General features: G+C 47.2%; 1 protein-coding gene across 2 annotated transcripts in view; it reads right to left on the reverse strand.

The window, feature by feature from the left end:
• Window positions 1-3,925: 3,925 nt before the first annotated feature.
• CLRN1 (clarin 1) overlaps window positions 3,926-19,303 on the reverse strand; it is a 44,715-nt gene continuing 29,337 nt past the window's right edge. The window contains exon 3 of one of the 2 annotated variants that reach the window (XM_043874678.1): window positions 3,926-4,244. In XM_043874678.1, coding sequence (XP_043730613.1) covers window positions 3,979-4,244 — 266 coding nt within the window. In that variant the 3' untranslated portion in view covers window positions 3,926-3,978. The remainder of the gene's footprint in view (window positions 4,245-19,303) is intronic. The other variant, XM_043874679.1, reaches the window with a different exon arrangement.

Consider the following 19,303-nt stretch of genomic DNA (forward strand, 5'->3'; position numbering starts at 1 on the left):
AAAAAATCCCTAGGGCCAGGAGGGGCAGGAAAAGGAGAGGAGGTACACTAGATTATACCTAAAATCTCTGCTGGAGTGAGGGTCACCTTTTTCCAGCACCAGAGAACACTGGGGAAACTGAGGCAGTGCCCAGGGGTCATCGTCATTGCCGTCCAGGTGAAGCCCTAGTTGACAGCAGAGAATGAGGCTCTTGTCAGCAGCCTTGCGGGAAGGACACCACTCAAGGCCCCAAGACTGGGCTTAGGACGTGTCCCAGAACTGTGGAAGGTTCCTCCTCTAAATGCCATGACGCCTCAGAAGGGGGAAGTGAGGGCAAGTGGGGCTCTGGAAGTCACAGTGGCCGCCTGAGGCAGCTGGGTGTCACCCCGCTGACACCACAAACCTGGGTGGTTGTGGAAGGCTCCCCACCTCTCTCGCCTGACTCTTTCAGATACATTAAAAAAAAACCCTTTACTTGGTCTTATTAAGTGTAGAGTTCTTACAACATCTTGTGAAAATCGGAACTCTAGGATAATTGTTGATTGGGGGGTGCAGAATTTATGTAGTTAAGGAGTCTCAACTGCTTAGCTGGAGTTTTTACTGCAAATAAGCTCTGCCTTTAATAATAAATTGAGGCTTTAAAAAGAAATAAGGATATTGAAAGGACTTCCCTAATGGCTCAGATGGTAACGAATCTGCCTGTAATGTAGGAAACCTGGGTTTGATCCCTGGGTTGGTAAGATCCCCTGGAGAAGGGAATGGCAACACTCTCCAGTATTCTTGCCTGGAGAGTTCCATGGACAGAGGAGCCTGGCGGGCTACAGTCCATGGGGTTGCAAAGAGTTAAGACACGACTGAGCGACTAACACTTTCACTTTTTTCCAAGGCAATTGAAAGATATTTTTCTTGGCTCTCAGCCAAAGATCAAGAAAAAAATGTTTGTTAAAAAATGAAAAAAACATTTTTCTGACTGTACATTTCCTCCCCCATCTTCAATGCCTTACACACAGCTAGATCCACTGTAGATGAAAGATTTGAATGAATGAAAAGGGATTTACTAACCAGCATTTGGAAAGCATGCTGAAGGATACCAGCGTAAGTTATAGTATTCATTTACTCTTGAGATATTTATGCAGAAAATTCACTCTCTGGTCTTCATTTTTGGGATAAGGGGATGAGTAATATGGCTAGAGGGCTGGGGCTTCAAGAAAGTCAATGGTACAGACAGACACTCAGTGGGTGTGGTGGAGGGTGCCCCTGGCCTGAGGCTGTATCTCAAGGGGCTTAGAGAGGGTCTCCTTGGCCTGAAGCAGAGCTTTCCTGGAGAGCACGGCTTTGTTGGCTAGGCTTGGGTACTAAAAAATAACTACCCCAACTCAGCGGCTTTTCAGAAAGTTTATTTACCACTCTGTCACACTCTGAGGCAGGTCACAAAGCCGGCCTCTGTCTCGTTACCTCACCTCCTGGATCCCCTGACTTCCCAGGCTGTAGTGCCAGGGAGGGCAGAGGTGGAGGATCGCAAGTAGAGATCTTCAGGGCCAAGCCCGAGAGTAGCTCAGGTCACTTCAGCCTACATCCATCCCATCGACACAGACTCACTCCCGTGGCCCCAGCTGCAAAGGAGTGGCTTTGCTGTGTGCCCGAGAGGAAGCTGATGGGGAATGCCAAACATCATCCGCTACAGAGGGCCGGTGTGGGGAGGGGGCAACACGTGAGCAGGGCGAAGGGGGCGCCTGCGTGGCAGCGCGAGTCTATGCAGCCTCCGGCGGCAAGGATGCGGTCAGGCGGGGCCCTTCCGCGTGTGCGGGCACCGTCCTCATTTTGCACAGGCAGTGAGGGCGTGTCAAGGGCTGTGACCGCCGCTGCTCTGGAGGAGCCTCCAGAGCAGAGGCCCTTTGTAATGGGCACCGCGTGCGCGGAGGGAAGGCGCCCTCCGCCGCCGCCTCCGCCCCGGCCCCGTACGCCTGAGTTCGCTTCTGCAGCCTCCCGCTGCTCCAGGGAGCTTATTGCGAACGTCCCTGCCGGCTCTGCCCCGGAGCACCGGCTTTCCGCTCCTTGCTTCCTACAGGGTAATGGGCACGGATGCCGATGGTGCGTGTGGACACCGGGAAAGGGGCGCCCTGCTGTGCCCCTGTTTGCTGCCCCGGGGCCAGCGGGGGGCCCCGCATCCCCGTGAGTTTGAGACCGAGGCTGTCCCCGGGGGCGGGAGGTCAGACGCAGCCTGAGGACTGTCATCCCTGGGCTCTGATCCGCCCAGAGGGCCGTTCAGAGATCGACCCGGCCACAGCCGCCTTGGAAAGCCTTCCTCACCGGCCCCATGGCACAGAGGTTTCTTCTGAGAGAAGAGAGGCAGCCAGCTTACCGGGTGTCCTCTGAGGGCCTGGTTGGTATCTTGTTGTGTTTTGGGATGCAACCCACTCTGCAGGGACCGGCAGCCCTGCCTCCCCTCCTCAGGGAGTGATCGTTCTCATCAGGGAAGAGCATCCGTTTGCCTGTGAAGGCTGTCCCTGGATCTTCAGCTGCTGCTCTGAGTTTTCTCTGCTTATGGAACAGAGAACAACCAGGGAGGTGTTTCCTAAAGAAGAAAGCTTGGTGTCAGACATGTTTCAAAAGCAAGCACAGAGAAAGGATCAGACCGGACTGTGGGGCCTCTCGGGATCTCAGGCCAGTTGCCCTGGTCTGTGGAGTCCCTTGAGCTGTCCTGCCCACCCCTGGGGCAGCTGCTTTGAAGGAGCAGATGGGACCACGAGATGCTTCGGGATGTAAGTGTTTCCTGAAGACTTCCAGAACTGGGTGCCCCCGGCCCATTACAGAAATAAGTAGCCTCTTTCTCACTAGATGGACTCGTGGTCTTCTAGAAACTCTCCAGGTTATCTTTCCTGAATGATGGCAGAGAGACTAACATGTGGACACGAAGTGAGTGTTCTGACGTTAGCCTGTGGGCTGTGGGTCACCATCAGAGCAAGTATACAGTCAGTCATTGTTTCTTGTAAATTGTTCCCCCCGAAAAAAAGGATGTTTTAGAATGAGCCCTTTCAGAGCGTCTTGTATGGGGGCTGAGTCCTGAGCAGTTGTGGCTGAGGGCCGGGTGGTCTGCCCTCCACCATCCCCTGCTTCTTCCTGAGGGCCTTCTCCAGGGCAGCCGTCGGGAGACAGGCGAACGGTCAGTTCTAGGTTCAGCCGTGGCCTCTGGTCAGCAACAGACCAACTTCATGGGTAACTGAGGGAAAAAAGTCAGCTTGGGTCATGCTTTGTGACAGACCACAGCCCGAGATGACAGTGACCCCGTCATAATTCCGAACGTAATATGATTTTCATTAAGTGGGACTTAGGGCTTAAGACACTAAAAAGTTGGAAGCAACAGCTCCAATGAGCCATTTTGCAATGAATTTACTAGGAAGAATAATTTTTCATGATTCCCCAATGGTCCCAGCAATTATGTCTGTTGAAAGTACTGTGTTTCTTCTTTTTCCCTTTTAGACTTTTACACATTTTGACTAACAGGCATGAAAATAAGACAGTGCTTTGAATGACTTTTTAAAAAGTGCCCGTTATACTTAGCATTGCTCAATTAATGCAGTATCATTTTAGGAAAGCGATTCCAACTCCGTCTTCTGGTATCTGTGGCAACAAATGTGTGGATATTATCAGAAATAGTATTTGTTTGTTTTAAAATTCCTCATGCCTCTTGATTTCTTCCTGACAGAGCAGGCATTTTGCACTCTGGTATGGATGTGGAGTGATGGTTTGTTCATTCTAGCCAACTGTCGCAACTAGCCAGGGGAAGCAATTTCCCACCAGGTTAAACAACCTTCTGAAGCCTTTCTTCAGCTCCTCTTCATTTCTGGCCTGTGTCCTTAGCACCCGGTTTGTATATATTATCACATAGGCTTTGGTGCTTTAATCTGTGCATCTAAAAGGTTGAGCAAAATTAACCACAGCCAAGTGACCAGAGCTGGCCCGCTCTCTCACTGTGAGCATGACAGACATGTTTGCCTATCAGTACATTAGGTCTGAGGCTACATTAGTTGTTTCCGTGTCTTTAGATTTCGCAAAAGGGAACTGAAATCCAGCAAGTCGTATTAGAAGCCCATTCAGAAAATGAACAAAAAAGCAAATGAAAACCACCCAGAAGGAGGTGGTATATTTTTCACTTTGTGTTTTGTAGGCGTAAGTCCCTTCCTTATAATTTGCAATTTTTTCTGAGAGGTGGTGGATTTTCACTTCAGAAGCAAACAATATCATGACAAGACAGCCACAGGAACCTGCAAGAGAAAGAACAAACAACGTTCTGGGACAACTATTTCCTGATTGTAAGGGACAAGGAAGAGGGTTTAGGTGCAAACTAAAGAAAGCCTTTCCCACCATCTCATTTGCATTCTTCTGAAAAAACATACTTCAAATTTGTAATCATGAGCCTGATTCTCCGACAACGGGTGGTAGCGCCTGGGTTATGGCTCTGAGTGAGAAGACTTGTTGCAGGGTAGAACTGAGCCAGTCTTACAAAAACTAGGAGATGTTCCACTTTGCGTGAAGAGAGGCTGAGTTGCTGGGCACCTTAAAAGCACAGTGGTGGAATCAGGCTACACCGCAACCACTGCGATGGTGTGACTTCAAGAGAACACATTTCTCTGTAATTCACAGGCCACATACGAGAAATAGTTGTCATCTAGCCCCCTTGTGAAAGGGCAGAAAGCTTTCTCCTTCCCCTCCTCCGGCTCCCACCTGACCACAGCTGCCCAGAGGTGTCCCCGCACAAAGGCAGCCGTGTCTAACATGTTGAGGTGGACAGTGTCTGTTCTCCTTGTTGGTAGCAGAACTCAAGATTCTTACCTAGGCACGTGGCTGCCTTGAACAAAGACTACGTTGGTTGAGGGAGGCTGGAATGTGGGGCTAGAAAAGTTTCCTTGAAGTGTGCAGCATGAGGGGCCTGCACTTTCTTTCCCTGTTGTCCTTCCTGTAGCTGAAATATGTATGCAATGGCTGGAGCACCATTTTGGGCAATGTGGCCTTAGAAATGGAAGCCATGTGTTATGGAAAAATAGGAAAGGAGGAATCTTGGATATCAGATACTGGGAGTCACCAGACCAGCCCTGGACTTCAACTTGTAGGTTTTTACAGGAGAGAATAACAGGTATTTATTTTGTTTAATCCACTATTATTATTTTCCTCTCATTTATTACTCATTGGTAGCCTAATCTACTTTTAAATGGTGTGACTATGGCCTGGAGCTCTCTGCAGGACAGGGGCACATCATATTCAGTGGTGCATGAAAACTCAGGCCCTCTCCCCTGAGGATGGAGGAAGGCAGCCCCCCAGAGGGGTGGGTGGCACAGGGGGGCAGAAGCACGTGGCAAGGAGGGCAGAGTCAGGGGCACCATGGAGAGCCACAGCTACAGATGCATCCCATATGATCCCAGGTCGTCATGACAGGTTGCTAGGTAAAAGCAGACTTGCTGAAATGGTTTTCTGACTTTGATTTAAACAATTTGGTTTCACACTCTGAATCTCCCTTTTGTTATATGAAAGTAGTTTCATTTTACATTTTATTTATTTGGTCACTCTGTGCTGCATGTGGGATCTTAGTTCCCTGATCAGGGACCAAACCTGCACCCCCTGCAGGGGAAGTTCAGAGTCTTAACCACGGGACCACCAGAGAAGTCCCAAAAGTCAGTTTTAACCTCCCAGTCTCCACTTCCTTGACTGTAAAATGTGGATACGATAGATGATTCAAGATTAACACTTGATCTTAGACTTGTCACAGAGAAATACTTACTAATTGGTCGCTATTCCTCCGGTGTTTATGTATTCTTTTTGTCTTGCAAATCTTAACCATCATCCCTTACTGCACTCTGCTGCTGCTAAGTCGCTTCAGTCGTGTCCGACTCTGTGCGACCCCATAGACGGCAGCCCACCAGGCTCCCCTGTCCCTAGGATTCTCCAGGCAAGAGCACTGGAGTGGGTTGCCGTTTCCTTTTCCAATGCATGAAAGTGAAAAGTGAAAGTGAAGTCGCTCAGTCGTGTCCAACTCCTAGCGACCCCAAGGACTGCAGCCTACCAGGCTCCCCTGTCCCTAGGATTCTCCAGGCAAGAACACTGGAGTGGGGGCCAGTTCCTTCTCTGTACTGCGCTCTACCACACACCGAAACCCCCTGACTCCATCAGTCAGGCTACCCTGGAGAGTGTATTATAGTGCCTGGTTCTTCCACATGCTGTCGCATTAGATTGGTGACTCCTTGAAGAGGAATAAGTGCTTTTGCCTTCAATGACAGTTAATTCAGATGTCCCAAGAGCAGCAACATAGTGGCTTAAATTCCCATTCATTAATTCACTCAATCCTTTATTCAGTGAGACTTATTGATGGGCCAAGCGTGGGAATAGTGGTGGAGCTTTCAACATTAAAGAAAAGGCATATGGTGGTTTCTGCTCTAACAGAGTATAATTGGGCAGGGAACTCAGATAAAACTGTTCTAAACCTATCACAGTGAGCGTTATAGTAAAGGGAGGTGTGGGTGGCTATACCTGAGAAGGTGGGCAGCTTCTAGAAGGTTCTTTGGAAGTAGCTGTAGGAAAAGTTAGCAAAGGGAGGCTGGACTGTGTGGGGAGAACGTTCCAGAGCTGAGGTGCTAACATGCAAATGTTGGCCCCATTCCTTTCCCAAAGGCTGGGTTTGGGTTGGTAGAGTGGGGTTGGGGGCGGGAGTGAACCGGAAAAGTGAAATTCCATTTCTTCTATTAGAATTTCACTGAGGACTGGCCCCACCAGCTTGCTCCTCGCCATCATACACCCCCAAATAATCAAATGATATAATTTTCTAGAAACTTCACTTCCCACGAGCCTCGGGGAATATTCCTTTGTAAAAATTGTCAGCCTACTTTTGTATTCTGAGCTTAAAACCAGAGCTCCCCACTGGCAAAACTATTATTCCTTTATGGTTCAAGCTGACAAAGAGGCTGCAATGCTGTTTTCTCTTTATCTTTTATTTGAAAATTGTGGAGAAAATGCCATTGCTTTTACCATGAGAACCTTCTTTGTGTGAGGAGATGGTGAATTTCAGATAGAAGTGAAACACTGTATATCCTTAGTGCTTGAAAGAAAAATTCAAGCTCGGTTTCCTTTTTCAAATTGTTAAATATTTTAAAGGTGCATCATAGTGAGACCACATTTCAAATTCTTAAAATCAGTGTTGCTGGGGTATCTTAAAACCAACAGCCCTTTGCTGGAGCTAATACTTCAAGCCTGCAAGCTCCCAAAACACGCTGTAGTCGTTAAGAGGATGGTCTATGATTTCGCTCTGGATTCAGGAGTTATCCGTGAAGTAGACTTGGTCATTTCAGAGTCAGAGCATGGAAACCCAGCCTGAGTCTCTGCCAACCCCTCAGTGATGCTAAGACACACGGAGGGAAACCACTCAGTGTGAACTTGGGACATTTTTGCTTCTCTTCCCCCGTCTCTAAAAGAAATATGGGGCCACTGATAGCTATTTATGGCTTATGGAACAAAAGATACCCAAGAAGAGTTTCTCTTCTTGGCGTGGCTGCTGGGGACATGGAGAGAGGGGTGTATGGGACAAGAATAGGTGTGAGTGATGACAAGAACAGGGTTCACATGTTTCCAGTTTGGCCCTTAGACTCCAATAAGGGGGTTCCTGCTATGGGCGCCATATTCAGAGGGTCCTGCTCTCTCTCCTGTTGATACCGCTCCCCCATAAGGGGAGGAATCCTTGATGTCAGTGGAATGGGTCCGTCTAGAGTCCTTGACTGCATTCTAGACTATACTCTTGCTGTTGTTCAGTCACTAAGTCGTGTCCGACTCTGCAACCCCATGGGCTGCAGCATGCCAGGCTTTCCTGTCCTTCACTATCTCCCAGAGTTTGCTCAAACTCATTTCCATTGAGTTGATGATGCCATCCAACCATCTCATCCTCTGCCTCAGGCCCTTCTCTTCCTGCCTCCAATCTTTCCTAGCTTCAGGATCTTTTCTAATGAGCTGGCTCTTTGCATCAGGTAGCCCAAGTATTGGAGCTTCAGCATCAGTCCTTCCAATGAATATTCAAGGCTAATTTCCTTTAGGATTGACTGGTTTGATCTCCTTGCAGTCCAAGGGACTCTGAAGAATCTTCTCCAACTCTACAGTTCAAAAGCATCAATTCTTCGGTGCTCAGCTTTCTTTATGGTCCAACTCTCACATCTGTACATGACTGCTGGAAAAAGCATAGCTTTGACTATACAGATCTTTGTTGGCAAAGTGATGTCTCTGCTTTTTAATATGCTATCTAGGTTTGTCATAGCTTTCCTTCCAAGGAACAAGCGTCTTTTAATTTCATGCAGTGATTTTGGAGCCCAAGAAAATAAAGTCTGTCACTTTCCATTGTTTCCCCATCTACTTGCCTTGAAGACGGTACTCTTGGGACTCAAGAATTTTCTCTGCATACAGCCCTGAGCACTCTTCCTGAGCTGGCATGAGTGTCTCCCCAGGGTCCATCTCCCCAGGGGTGGGTTTTGTGGCAGGTACTATACAGCTCCGAGGCCTGAGAGTGGCCAAGGAAAAAAACAGCTGTTTGGCAGGCATGGTCAGAGGTTGGATACATGGCAGAGTGTTCACATGTGCTTGCTTGAAGCCCTTTACAGTGTGGATGGAACCAGTCACGGGAAGAGAAGCGAAGAGAAGCGAAGAGACAGGGGTTGGCATGCCTCCCTTTGCCACATTCAGGTGCAGAATTTCCAGAGCTCGAGAATTCTAAATTTGGGACTTCCCTGGTTGTCCAGTGGCTAAGACTCCACACTCCCAATGCGGGGAGCCTGGGTTCAATTCCTGGTCAGGGAACTAGATCCAACACGCTGCAGCTAAGACCAGGCACAGCCAAATAAATAAATTTTTTTAATTATGAGAGAATATTATTTTTTTTTAAAAGAGTATTCTAATTTGCATCTTGCTTCCAGGACCTTATTTGTCAAGGGAGAAGGATAGAATATGTTTGATTGAATAGTTTAGCTTACAACTCTGAACTGTTTAGACACGTGGTGTGTGGACTTTCATTCATGCTGTTGCCCACAGCCTCGCAGAGGTTAGGATCATGCCTGCGCGCTTCCTTCTTTCTTTGCCCAGTTACTTGTGTGTCCCCCCAAGAGCCCAAACTCAGCTGGGGCCATTTCAGTTCCCACCCCAACACTGCTGTCTGTCTGTCTATCTGACCAACACTGCCCCTGCTCACAAGATTAGAGTAAGCAGATATAGGAAAACCCAACACGCCTTGCTCAAGCTGGGATTTAGACTATAACCAGGCATAGGACTGAGGTTTTTCTGCCAGGGTCTTACTCAAAGACGAGCCATTTTCCTTTCACATGTTTGATTTCCCCACCATCTGGCTGATACCATAGTGGTTTTTTTCCTCCCCCTTCTCCTTTTAATGACTTTGATTACTCAGTTAATTTCTAACTGAATAGGATAGCCGAGTTATAAGGCTGTCACACCATGAATTATCAGTCAATTAACAAACATGTGTCATGTACTAGACACTGCACACTCAGGGCTCCCCTCTGGCAGCTGTCTGGGGCTGCAGGATTGGACATCTCTCTCTCCTCCAGTCCTTGCGATATAGGGAATGAAGGTCACAGCCCACAGGAACACTGCTTCTTCATCCCTTGGTGACCCCTAAGGTTGACTGTGCTCTCAGGGGTGGGAACATCCTGCCCGGATCCATGGGAGTCTGGTGGAAATGTTCCCTCAAAGGTGAAAAAATAAAACAAAACCCCAACTCTGAAACATTCTATTATCACTAAGATTGCATTTGGGAAATAGTAAATTAGAATTTCAATTCATTTAAAGCAACGGCCAAGATTTCCAAAAAACTAACACGTCATCTTTAAATGCTTTTAGAGATGATAATTGGGGTCAGGATTTGCCACCCTAAATTATCCCACTTCAACATATTGACTATTTTGAATTTAAGTTACATAAGAAACAGCTAGTACAAGAAAGACACTCTGACCCTCCTCTGTCTCCCTGAAATCAGGAAATAAGTTGTGCACTTGAAGGGTACCCTCTCTGCACCTGGAGGGTAGAAGACATCCTTATCCCCAGAGATGGAGAATTCAGGGCCAAGATGGCTGTCTAAACAAAACTTGTAAGTTCTTCACCGATTTACTACCCCAAGCCCCAGCCACTTAGTCTTGTTAATTTTTCACAAACTTATTGTTTCTTTGTCTGAAAGGTGGAAAGGCTGCCTGCGTGGGTCAGTTCTTCGAGTCTCATGTTTTATGAGCTCCAGTACGAAATTAAATTTGGTCTTTTCTTGTTAATCTGCCTTAATCAATTTAATTAGGAGGCCAGGCAAAGAACCTGGAAGGGAAGGGAGAAAAGTTTTCCGTCCCTGCAATGGCAACTCTTAGAGGCATTCCATTTCCTCTACAGCATGATAAATTGAAAATTTCCTTCTTTAAGGAGACTTAAGAGATGATACACAGTGGTAGGATAACCACAACTTTTCAGGTGTCAGTGCTAATTTTCCGTGAAATTATGTGATTTCACTAGAAAAGCAGTGTTATTGGTGAGATCTCTGGCCATGATTTCTTCCCCAAAAGGAAACTGCTCCAGTTCCAGACTACTTTAGAGACCAACGGCTACCATCTAGACTAGTAAGGCCAGCTAATCCCTAAGAGTAGATCGAGGTTACCATTTGGTCATGTGTTTCTAAATAGCAGGTGTGGATGAAGTTATAATACCAGTTGCTGTTTTTCCGTTGCTCAGTCTTGTCCGACCCTTTGCGACCCCATGGACTGAAGCCCACCAGGCTTCTCTGTCCTTCACTATCTCCCAAGGTTTGCTCAAACTCACATCCATTGAGTTGGTGATGCCATGCAACCATCTCATCCTCTGTCACCCCCTTCTCCTCCTGCCTTCAATGTTCCCCAGCATCAGAGTCTTTTCCACTGACTTGGCTCTTTGCAATAGGTGGCCAAAGTACTGGGGCTTCAGCCTCAGCATCAGTCCTTCCAATGAATATTCAGAGTTGATTTCCTTTAGGAGTGACTGGTTTGATCTCCTTGCAGTCCAAGAGACTCTCAAGAGTCTTCCCCAGCTCCACAGTTCAAAAGCATCAGTTCTTCAGTGCTCATAACACCAGTGTGTTTCAGCTTTCCCCGTTCTTCTGTAATGTATGTTTTCTGTCACAGAGAGTTGCAGAGCCCATATCTAAGTGAAGTTTTGCAAATGTCACGTGAGTGAGAATGATTCATGCCAAGAAGAAATGGTCTTAAAACACCATGTTTATCTAATCCAAATTGATTTTCAGAAAAGGAGATGGTCATTTGTTACTAGAAAATGTTTAGAGCTGCTTCTGTTTTATTCATTTATTCAACAAATACTTACTGGATGCTTAGTGAACTATTCTAGGTACTGGAGATACAGCACTGAAAAAGCAGATGAGGAACTTCCCTGGTGGTCCAACGGTTAAGACTCTGCACTTCCAATGCAGGGGACATGGGTTTGGTCCTTGGTCACAGAACGAAGATCCCACATGTCACGTGGCATGGCCAAAAAATAAATAAGATACTGTCTTCTATATCTTAGTATCCCGACTCCCACAAAAGCAGATGAAAATTCCTATCTTGATGGGAGATGTGTCTTAGTGGTGGTGAGAATGGAGAGAGAGGCAATAACAAAATAAGTAAGTCCATTCTGTAGTTTCTCAGAGTGTGATGTGTACCAAGGAGAATAGAGTAAAGCAGAAAAGAGAGATGGCCAGGGGAGGTCTCAGAGAGAAGATGACATGTCAGTGCCTCTTGATGAAGCTGGGGAGTGAGAAGACAGGTATTTGAGGGGAGGAGCATTTCAAACAGAAGGAACAGTGAGCGCAGAGGAACCAGGTGGCTTTGGAAGAAGACCAGGCAGAGAGGAGTAAGACATGAGGCATGTGTGTGGTTTCTGCGGTGGGCAGAGCAAGCGCTGCTTTGAAAGTTGTAGGAAGGACTTAGGTTTTGGCTCTATATGAAACAGAGGGTGGGGCTTCCCTGGTGGTCCAGTGGTTAAGAATCTGCCTGCCAGTGCAGTGGATGTGGGTTCGATCCCCAGTCGGGGAACTAAGATCTCACATGCCTTGGGACAACTAAGTCCATATGCCGCAACCTCTGTACTGCAGTGAAGAGCCCACACACTGCAATGAAGATCCAGTGCAGCCAAAATAAAAAACTTAAACACAAATGAAACAGAGGGAAGACACAAGTGACCATTCTGAACAGACAGGAGTCTTTTTGCAATTGTGTTAGGACAAGATTGAGGGTCTCCTTGCAGGAGATCACACATAGCCAGGCCCTGTGCTAAGTGATCTAAACAGTCTTTCTACTGCATCCTTACCATGCATGACCTAGAATGCAGTCCCCTCACTGTGATTCTGGCCCTTCAGATGGTACCCTGCACATCTAAACAAAACTCCTTGCCCATTGCCATGACAGACTGGCTAATATTACTTCTCTCCCTCCCGTGGTCTCCTTCCAAAGTTTATGCTGAGTAGTGGAGTATTTTTATCACTGACTTTTCTTACAACCAATCCTTTCCTTCCTCAGGTTCTGTAGCTTTGATGCCTGGACATCCTTGATTTATTTCTCAGACCCTGAACAACAGCTCCTCCATAAGGATTGATGTGGAAATAAGTTGCAGTTGGTTTTTGAACTGACAGTTGCAGAATAATATGCCCTAGACTTATTACAGGGCTTCCCATATGGCGCTAGTGGTAAAGAATCTGCCTGCCAATGCAGGAGTTGCAGGAGATTTGGGTTCAATCCCTGAGTTGGGAAGATCCCCCGGAGTGGGAAATGGCAACCCACTCCAATATTCTTGCCTGGAAAATTCCATGAACAGAGGAGCCTGGCAAGGCTACAGTTCATAGGGTCACAAAGAGTCAGACACAACTGAGCAACTGAGTTGGCACTCGCACACCCAAACACACACACACAAACACACACACACACATGTGCACACACAGACTTGTTAGAGAGGCCCGGATATTATTAATCCTGAAACGATCTGTGACATAAGCATCTTTCTATTTCTGTACTGTTCTTTATTTTCCTGTCTTCATATTTTATATATGACTGTGCTTATTAATGTTCCATGCCATGGTTACAATTATCCTAATTAATTACTCCCATATTAGGAGCATCCCCTATACTGAAAGCAGTATTTTCGTTGTTTACCTTGCTTGGTGTAACTCAAACATGGTGCTGCATATAAGAGAAGATACAATAAGTACAATTTGCGGTAAATCCACATTTTGGTGGTTTTCATCACCTCTGGAAGGCATGAATCAATACATTTTATAGCATCCTCAGAGAATATTCACTGAATTGCCTAGGATATTCTACCGTGGGTCCTTGGCAAGTCTTCCATGTAACCTGCTTTCTTACAGGCACATGGGAATTAGAGTCTCTATCATCAATTGGAAAATTTCTTGAATGGAATGTAGAAAAGGCATACACACTCATATAGTCAGTTCTCCAGTGTGAAGCTTATGGGTCTAGTTGCTTCCATACTCCACTGCTTCTGTTTGGGTTCCCTCTATTTCTCTATCTCCTTTATTTGAGTACATTTATCTCTTTCCTACTATATTATGAACCTTGAAGGAAGTTTTTTTTTCACCTTGTTTTCCCCATTCTGCTTTCCCTGGCCACACTCACCTCCCTCTCATTGACTCTTGTAGGTGGCCTCCTTTTCACAAAGCTCACTGGTGACCTGTACTGTTTTTTTTTTTTTTTTTTTAACTTTCAATTAAAGTGTAGTTGATTTACAATGTTGTGTTAGTTCCTGTCTATGCTTAGTCATTCAGTCATGTCCAACTCTTTGTGACCCATGGACTGCAGCCCGCCAGGCTCCTTTGTCCATGGGGATTCTCCAGGCAAGAATACCGGAATGGATTGCCATGTTCTCCTCCAGGGAGTCTTCCCCACCCAGGTCTCCCACATTGCAGGCCAATTCTTTACTGTCTGAGCCAGTGTTAGCTCCTAGTGTATAGCAAAGTAATTCAGTTATGTGTGTGTGTGTGTGTATTCGTATATAGTCTTTTTCATATTCTTTCCCATTATGATTTATTACAGGATTTTGACTATAGTTCCCTGTACTATACAGTAGGACCTTGCGGTTTATCTATTCTATATATGGTTTTATATGTATAGTTTTATATTTGATAAAGATAGTTTGTCTATTTTATACATGGTTAGTATCTGCTCATCATGACTCCTAATCTATCCCTCCCCCCTCCTACCTTCCCGCTTTGGTGACTGTGTGTTGGTTTTCTGTTGTTGACCTGTACCCTTGAAGCTTCCCCATCTCATAGCCTCCAGGAAACCACATCTCCTGGTTTTCCTTCTTCTTCTCCAGACACACCTGGTCAGTGTCCTTTCCTGGCTCCTCCTTCTTCTCAACCCCAAAATTAACTGATGGGATTGGCCCTAGGCCAATTTTTCTGTATCTACACTCTCTTTCTAGATGATCTCATCCATTTTCATTGCTTTGAATCATATGTATATCTTGACAACTCCTAAATTTATGTCTTTTGTCTAGACCTCTTTTCTGAGTTTCAGACTCATATATCTGATGGTCTGCTTGACATGTCCTCTTGAACATCTCATAGGATCTCTAACTTGATGGGACCTAAGTAGAACTCTTGATTTCTAATGCTAAGTTCCTCTCCCCACCACTTTTTTGCCCTGAACTCTAAGCCTGTTCCTCCCCCAACTTATTCATCTTGGTTAATGCCACCACTGTCTACCAATTGCTTAAGCTGCCTGCAAAACATTTTGGATCTACTTTCAAAATGTTTTTAGAATCCATTCACCTCTCTCCATCTCCAATGCAATAGCCTAGTTTTTCACCAGACATTTCTTAAATGGTAAATCAGCTATCAGATAGCTTCTTAAGGCCTTTCAAAAAAGCTTCTCTGTGCAATTAGAATCAATTCTAGAAGACGTACGGTGGCTTTTGAGGTCTGACATTAACTGATGTTAGCTGATCTCTCTAATTTTCTTTCTTTTTTTTTTTTTTTTGGCCATTTTCCCCTCACTGCCTACCCTCCAGCCACATGGGCCTTCTTTCAGTGACTACAGCAAGCTGGCCTCTTCCCCTCGCATCTCCTCCTGTGTGTTTTCTCCTCTCCTTGGGAAATTCTCTGAGGGTTCTCAGCTTTTTATCTTTAGAACTCAGCTACCTGGAGAAGCCTTTGCCAACCACCATATTAAGAGTTGATCTCCCCTCCCCTTCATTCTCCATCATGGCAGTCTGTTTATCACCTTTATGGTGATTATTGTGAGCTTTCATTCCCTGTGTACACTTCTGTTGAACCTCCCACTAGATGGTTGGCTCCATGAGGGCAGGACGGTATGCCTGTGAATTGTGGTAACACCAGCACCCACTCATAATGGCTGGTCCATGGCAGCACCCAGTCAGGGTTTGTTGAATATATGAAACATGTGCACCTGAATCAGTGGTTCTTGACACTGGTCACACATTAGAATCAACTGTTCAGTTCAGTTCCGTCGCTCAGTCGTGTCCAACTCTTTGCAACCCCGTGGACTGCGGTACACCAGGCTTCCCTGTCCATCACCAACTCCTGGAGCTTTCTCAAACTCATGTCCATCGAGTCAGTGATGCCATCCAACCATCTCATCCTCTGTCGTCCCCTTCTCCTCCCACCTTCAGTCTTTCCCAGCAGCAGGGTCTTTTCCAGTGAATCAGTTCTTTGCATTAGGTGGCCAAAGTATTGGAGTTTCAGCTTCAGCATCTCAGTATTCAGGACTGATTTCTTTTACGATTGACTGGTTTGATCTCCTCGCAGTCCAAGGGACTCTCAAGAGTCTTCGCCAACACCACAGTTCAAAAGCATCAATTCTTCGGTGCTCAGCTTTCTTTATAGTCCAATTCTCACATCCATACATGACTACTAGAAAAACCATAGCTTTGACTAGATGGACCTTTGTTGTAAAGTAATGTCTCTGCTTTAGAAATCTTTAAAAAGACCAGTGCCCAGGCTCCACCCCCAGAGATTCCAATTTAATTAGTGCGGTGTTGGATCCAGCATTTGTTTATTTGGAACTCTTTTTTTTTTTTTTAAATTTTGGTTGCTCTGAGTCTTCATTGTGGCATGCAGACTTTTTCTAGTTGTGGTGAAAGGGCTTCTCACAGCCGTGCGTGGGCCCCTATTGTTGCGGAGCATGGGTTCACAGGTTCAGTAGTTGCAGGATGTGGGCTTCTCTTGTTGGCCCTGAGGCATGTGGGTTCTTAGTTGCCAACCAGAGATCGAACCTGCATCCGCTTTATTGGAAGGTGGAGTCTTAACCACTGGACCACCAGGGAAGTCCCAGTATGTTTAGAACTTTCTTCTGGCGATTCTAATACACCATCCAGGAAGAGAATCACTGTCCAAAATGCACTATGCATGTGTGTTAAATCGCTTCAGTCATGTCTGACCCTTTGCGACCCTATGGATTGTAGCCGGCCAGGCCCCTCTGTCCATGAGAATCTCCAGGCAAGGATACTGGAGTGGGTTGCCGTGCCCTCCTCCAGGGAATCTTCCCAACCCAGGGATCTAACCTGTGTCTCTTCTATCTCCTGCATTGGCAGGTTGGTTCTTTACCACTGGCCCTTCCTGGGAAGCCCCAAAATGCACCATGGGAGACCATTAGGAAACCTAGTGTTATATCTCAAATCTAGGTTATAATTGACAAGATGAGAAAAAGCAAATTAACTGACTTGGGTGGTTTCATGAGAGAATGATAATAGGAGACCGAGGATCGTGAGCCACACTGGAGGCCGTGAGAAGTGGGAGGCACTTCTGGTCCAGGATGGCAACAGGATACTGGGCCGTAAAGACAAGCAAGCTGTGGTGACTGCACCATTGCTGGCCTCACCCAGAGCTTGGCTCCCTCTCCTTCTCTCCCCAGAGCGTCTGGCATGCAGCGCATCGGGACACACCAGGAGATGCTCAGAGCATTGTTACTCCAGGCAGCATGCAAGGTCCCAGACAGACAAGCAGGAAGAGCTCTTTCCCCTCCCCTTCTCCTGTCTTCACACCTCGGGATGCCAAGGCTGGGGTTCCCACCCAGCAGGGAGGTGGACAGCCGAAGAAACAGCCCTGGAGTGACATAGCGCAGGGAAGGGAGGGGGGGATCCTGGGGAAGCCAGGGTGAGCGAGAGGAGAAGAAAACAAGGGAGGAAGCAGCTTTTCTCTGCTTGCTGTGAGGGAGGCCACCTGGGTAGAGACTCAGCGGACACTCAGCGGAAGGGAGCTGCCCGGGGGAGGGGTCTCTATTGATGTGTGACCCCCACCGCCCCACCCCCATCCCTGCACCCTAGGGCCTAAGGGACCCCTCCCCCAGGACAGGCTCCCACCTCTGAGTGTATGCTCCATTGGTTCACATTCTGAGTGTCTGTGGTAAGGGCTGTGAAATCCCCACCTGTCCACGAGTGGGGGTTAAACCTGGGAGTCGCGGAGACTGTTATCTCTTTAGAGAAACTTTTCCACGCCTCCCGGGACTTCCGGGTCCTATAGGTAGGTAGACCAAACAGGATGGAATAGTCAGTCTGTGATTCAAGAATGGCCTGTCACCTCTAGAGGTCACAAAGTGTCAGTCCGTCTGACCGTCACACATGTTTGGTTGTCATGCACAGTTTTTTAAAAATTGTTGAAAGTTTTGGCATTTCAAAATAAGAAATTGGGGACTTCCCTGGTGGTCCAATGATTAATAAGGCTCTGCATTTCCAATGCAGGGGGCACGGCTTCAATCCCTGTTTTGGGAACTAAGATCCCACATACCTCATGGTTGGGCCAAAATGTAAATAAAAAAATAAATCCCATTGAAAAATAAGAATTTGTGACTTTAAGAAAACAGATAATCTGGCAACACGGAGCCTTTATCCTCTGCCAGAGGCCGGTCTGTAGCTGGTTCATTCCATTCTACCTCTCGTCCTTCCCTCATCCACAAAACTTCATTGAGCACCTGCCTTTGCAATAAGTTCGAGGATAAATCCGATACAGTATAAGCACAGGGCCTGTGTTCCCGCATATATTTCTGTGCTTAGGCTTTCTTTGGATTGGACTTGGCCAAAAGCTGAGATAAGAATTGGGACTTGGATTAAATTCTGCATCCTTCTGACTCATCCTGCTTTTCAAATACCGTTAGTTCGGTTGCCCGTTAGAACTGTCAAATAATGGGTCTCCCGAATGGGTCGTTCTCAGGTTTCATTCAGAAGCTGGAGTGTGAGATAGCCGCGCCACCTGATTGGCATCAGACCGACTGTTCCTTCCTCTCCGCTGTGACGCTGGGTCCAGACTCCCCACACTCGGGTTCTGCCTTGTTGGCTGCCTCCTGCCCTGCCCACAGCGGAGGCCAGCAGGCCGGGAAGTGAGGTCTGGCTGGTCTTGTCCTGGGCTAGCGCTTTTCCAGGCAGCAACTGGGGAGTTCCCAGGCTCTTTCCACACTCCCAGAGCTGCGCCCTGGTGTCGCACGAGAGTGCCGTCTCCTCAAGGGACAGTGCCACCTCCTCAGAGGGCTGAGACCCAGCGCCCTGGGGCCTCTCCTCCAGCCTCAAGGTTATGGTAACCCTCAACTCTTCCCTGGGTTCTCTGCGCCCGCGGGATGGCCACTGCTTTCTGACATCGCCACCTCCGGGCCCCCCTTCTGTTAGTCCTGCAGCGTCTGCGTAATCAACTCCCTATAGCCCTGGTTCTCAAACCTGAGCTTTCGGCAGACTCACCTGGCGTGCATGCTCCGTCATGTCCAACTCTTTGGCACTCCATGGACTGTGGCCCGCCAGGCTCCTCTGTCCATGGCAAGAATACTGGCGCAGGTTGCCATCTCTACAATCCAGGGGATCGAACCCAGTCTTTTGTGTCTCCTGCACGGGCGGGCAGATTCTTTACCGCTGTGCCACCTGGGAAGTTGCGAGTCACCTGGAGGGCTTGCTAAAACACAGATTGCTGGGCTCCACTCCAGAGTGTCTGATTCAGGAGGTCTGGGGTGAAGTCAGACAATTTGCTTTTCTATCAAGTTCCCAGGTGATGCAGCTGGTGCTGGTCTGGGGCCTCAACTTGAAGAACCACTGCCGAACATTATATTCCCTCTGATAAGGTAGTATATATCCTGTGGTCTACTTGGCCCTTGTCTGATGCAAGGAGTTCCACTAAAATAGCACACCATCCAGATCCGCCAGTTTGGTTTGCTGTGTTGGGTGGGGGTGAAGTAACCCCAATACCCACTTTTAACCTGGCCTTCCCTTGGGATGAATCATTGTCTTTGTCTGTCTGTCTGTCTGCACCTTGAACCCGTGCTCTTGC

Source organism: Cervus elaphus, chromosome 19, assembly GCF_910594005.1.
Source record: "Cervus elaphus chromosome 19, mCerEla1.1, whole genome shotgun sequence".
Classification (NCBI taxonomy): domain Eukaryota; kingdom Metazoa; phylum Chordata; class Mammalia; order Artiodactyla; family Cervidae; genus Cervus; species Cervus elaphus.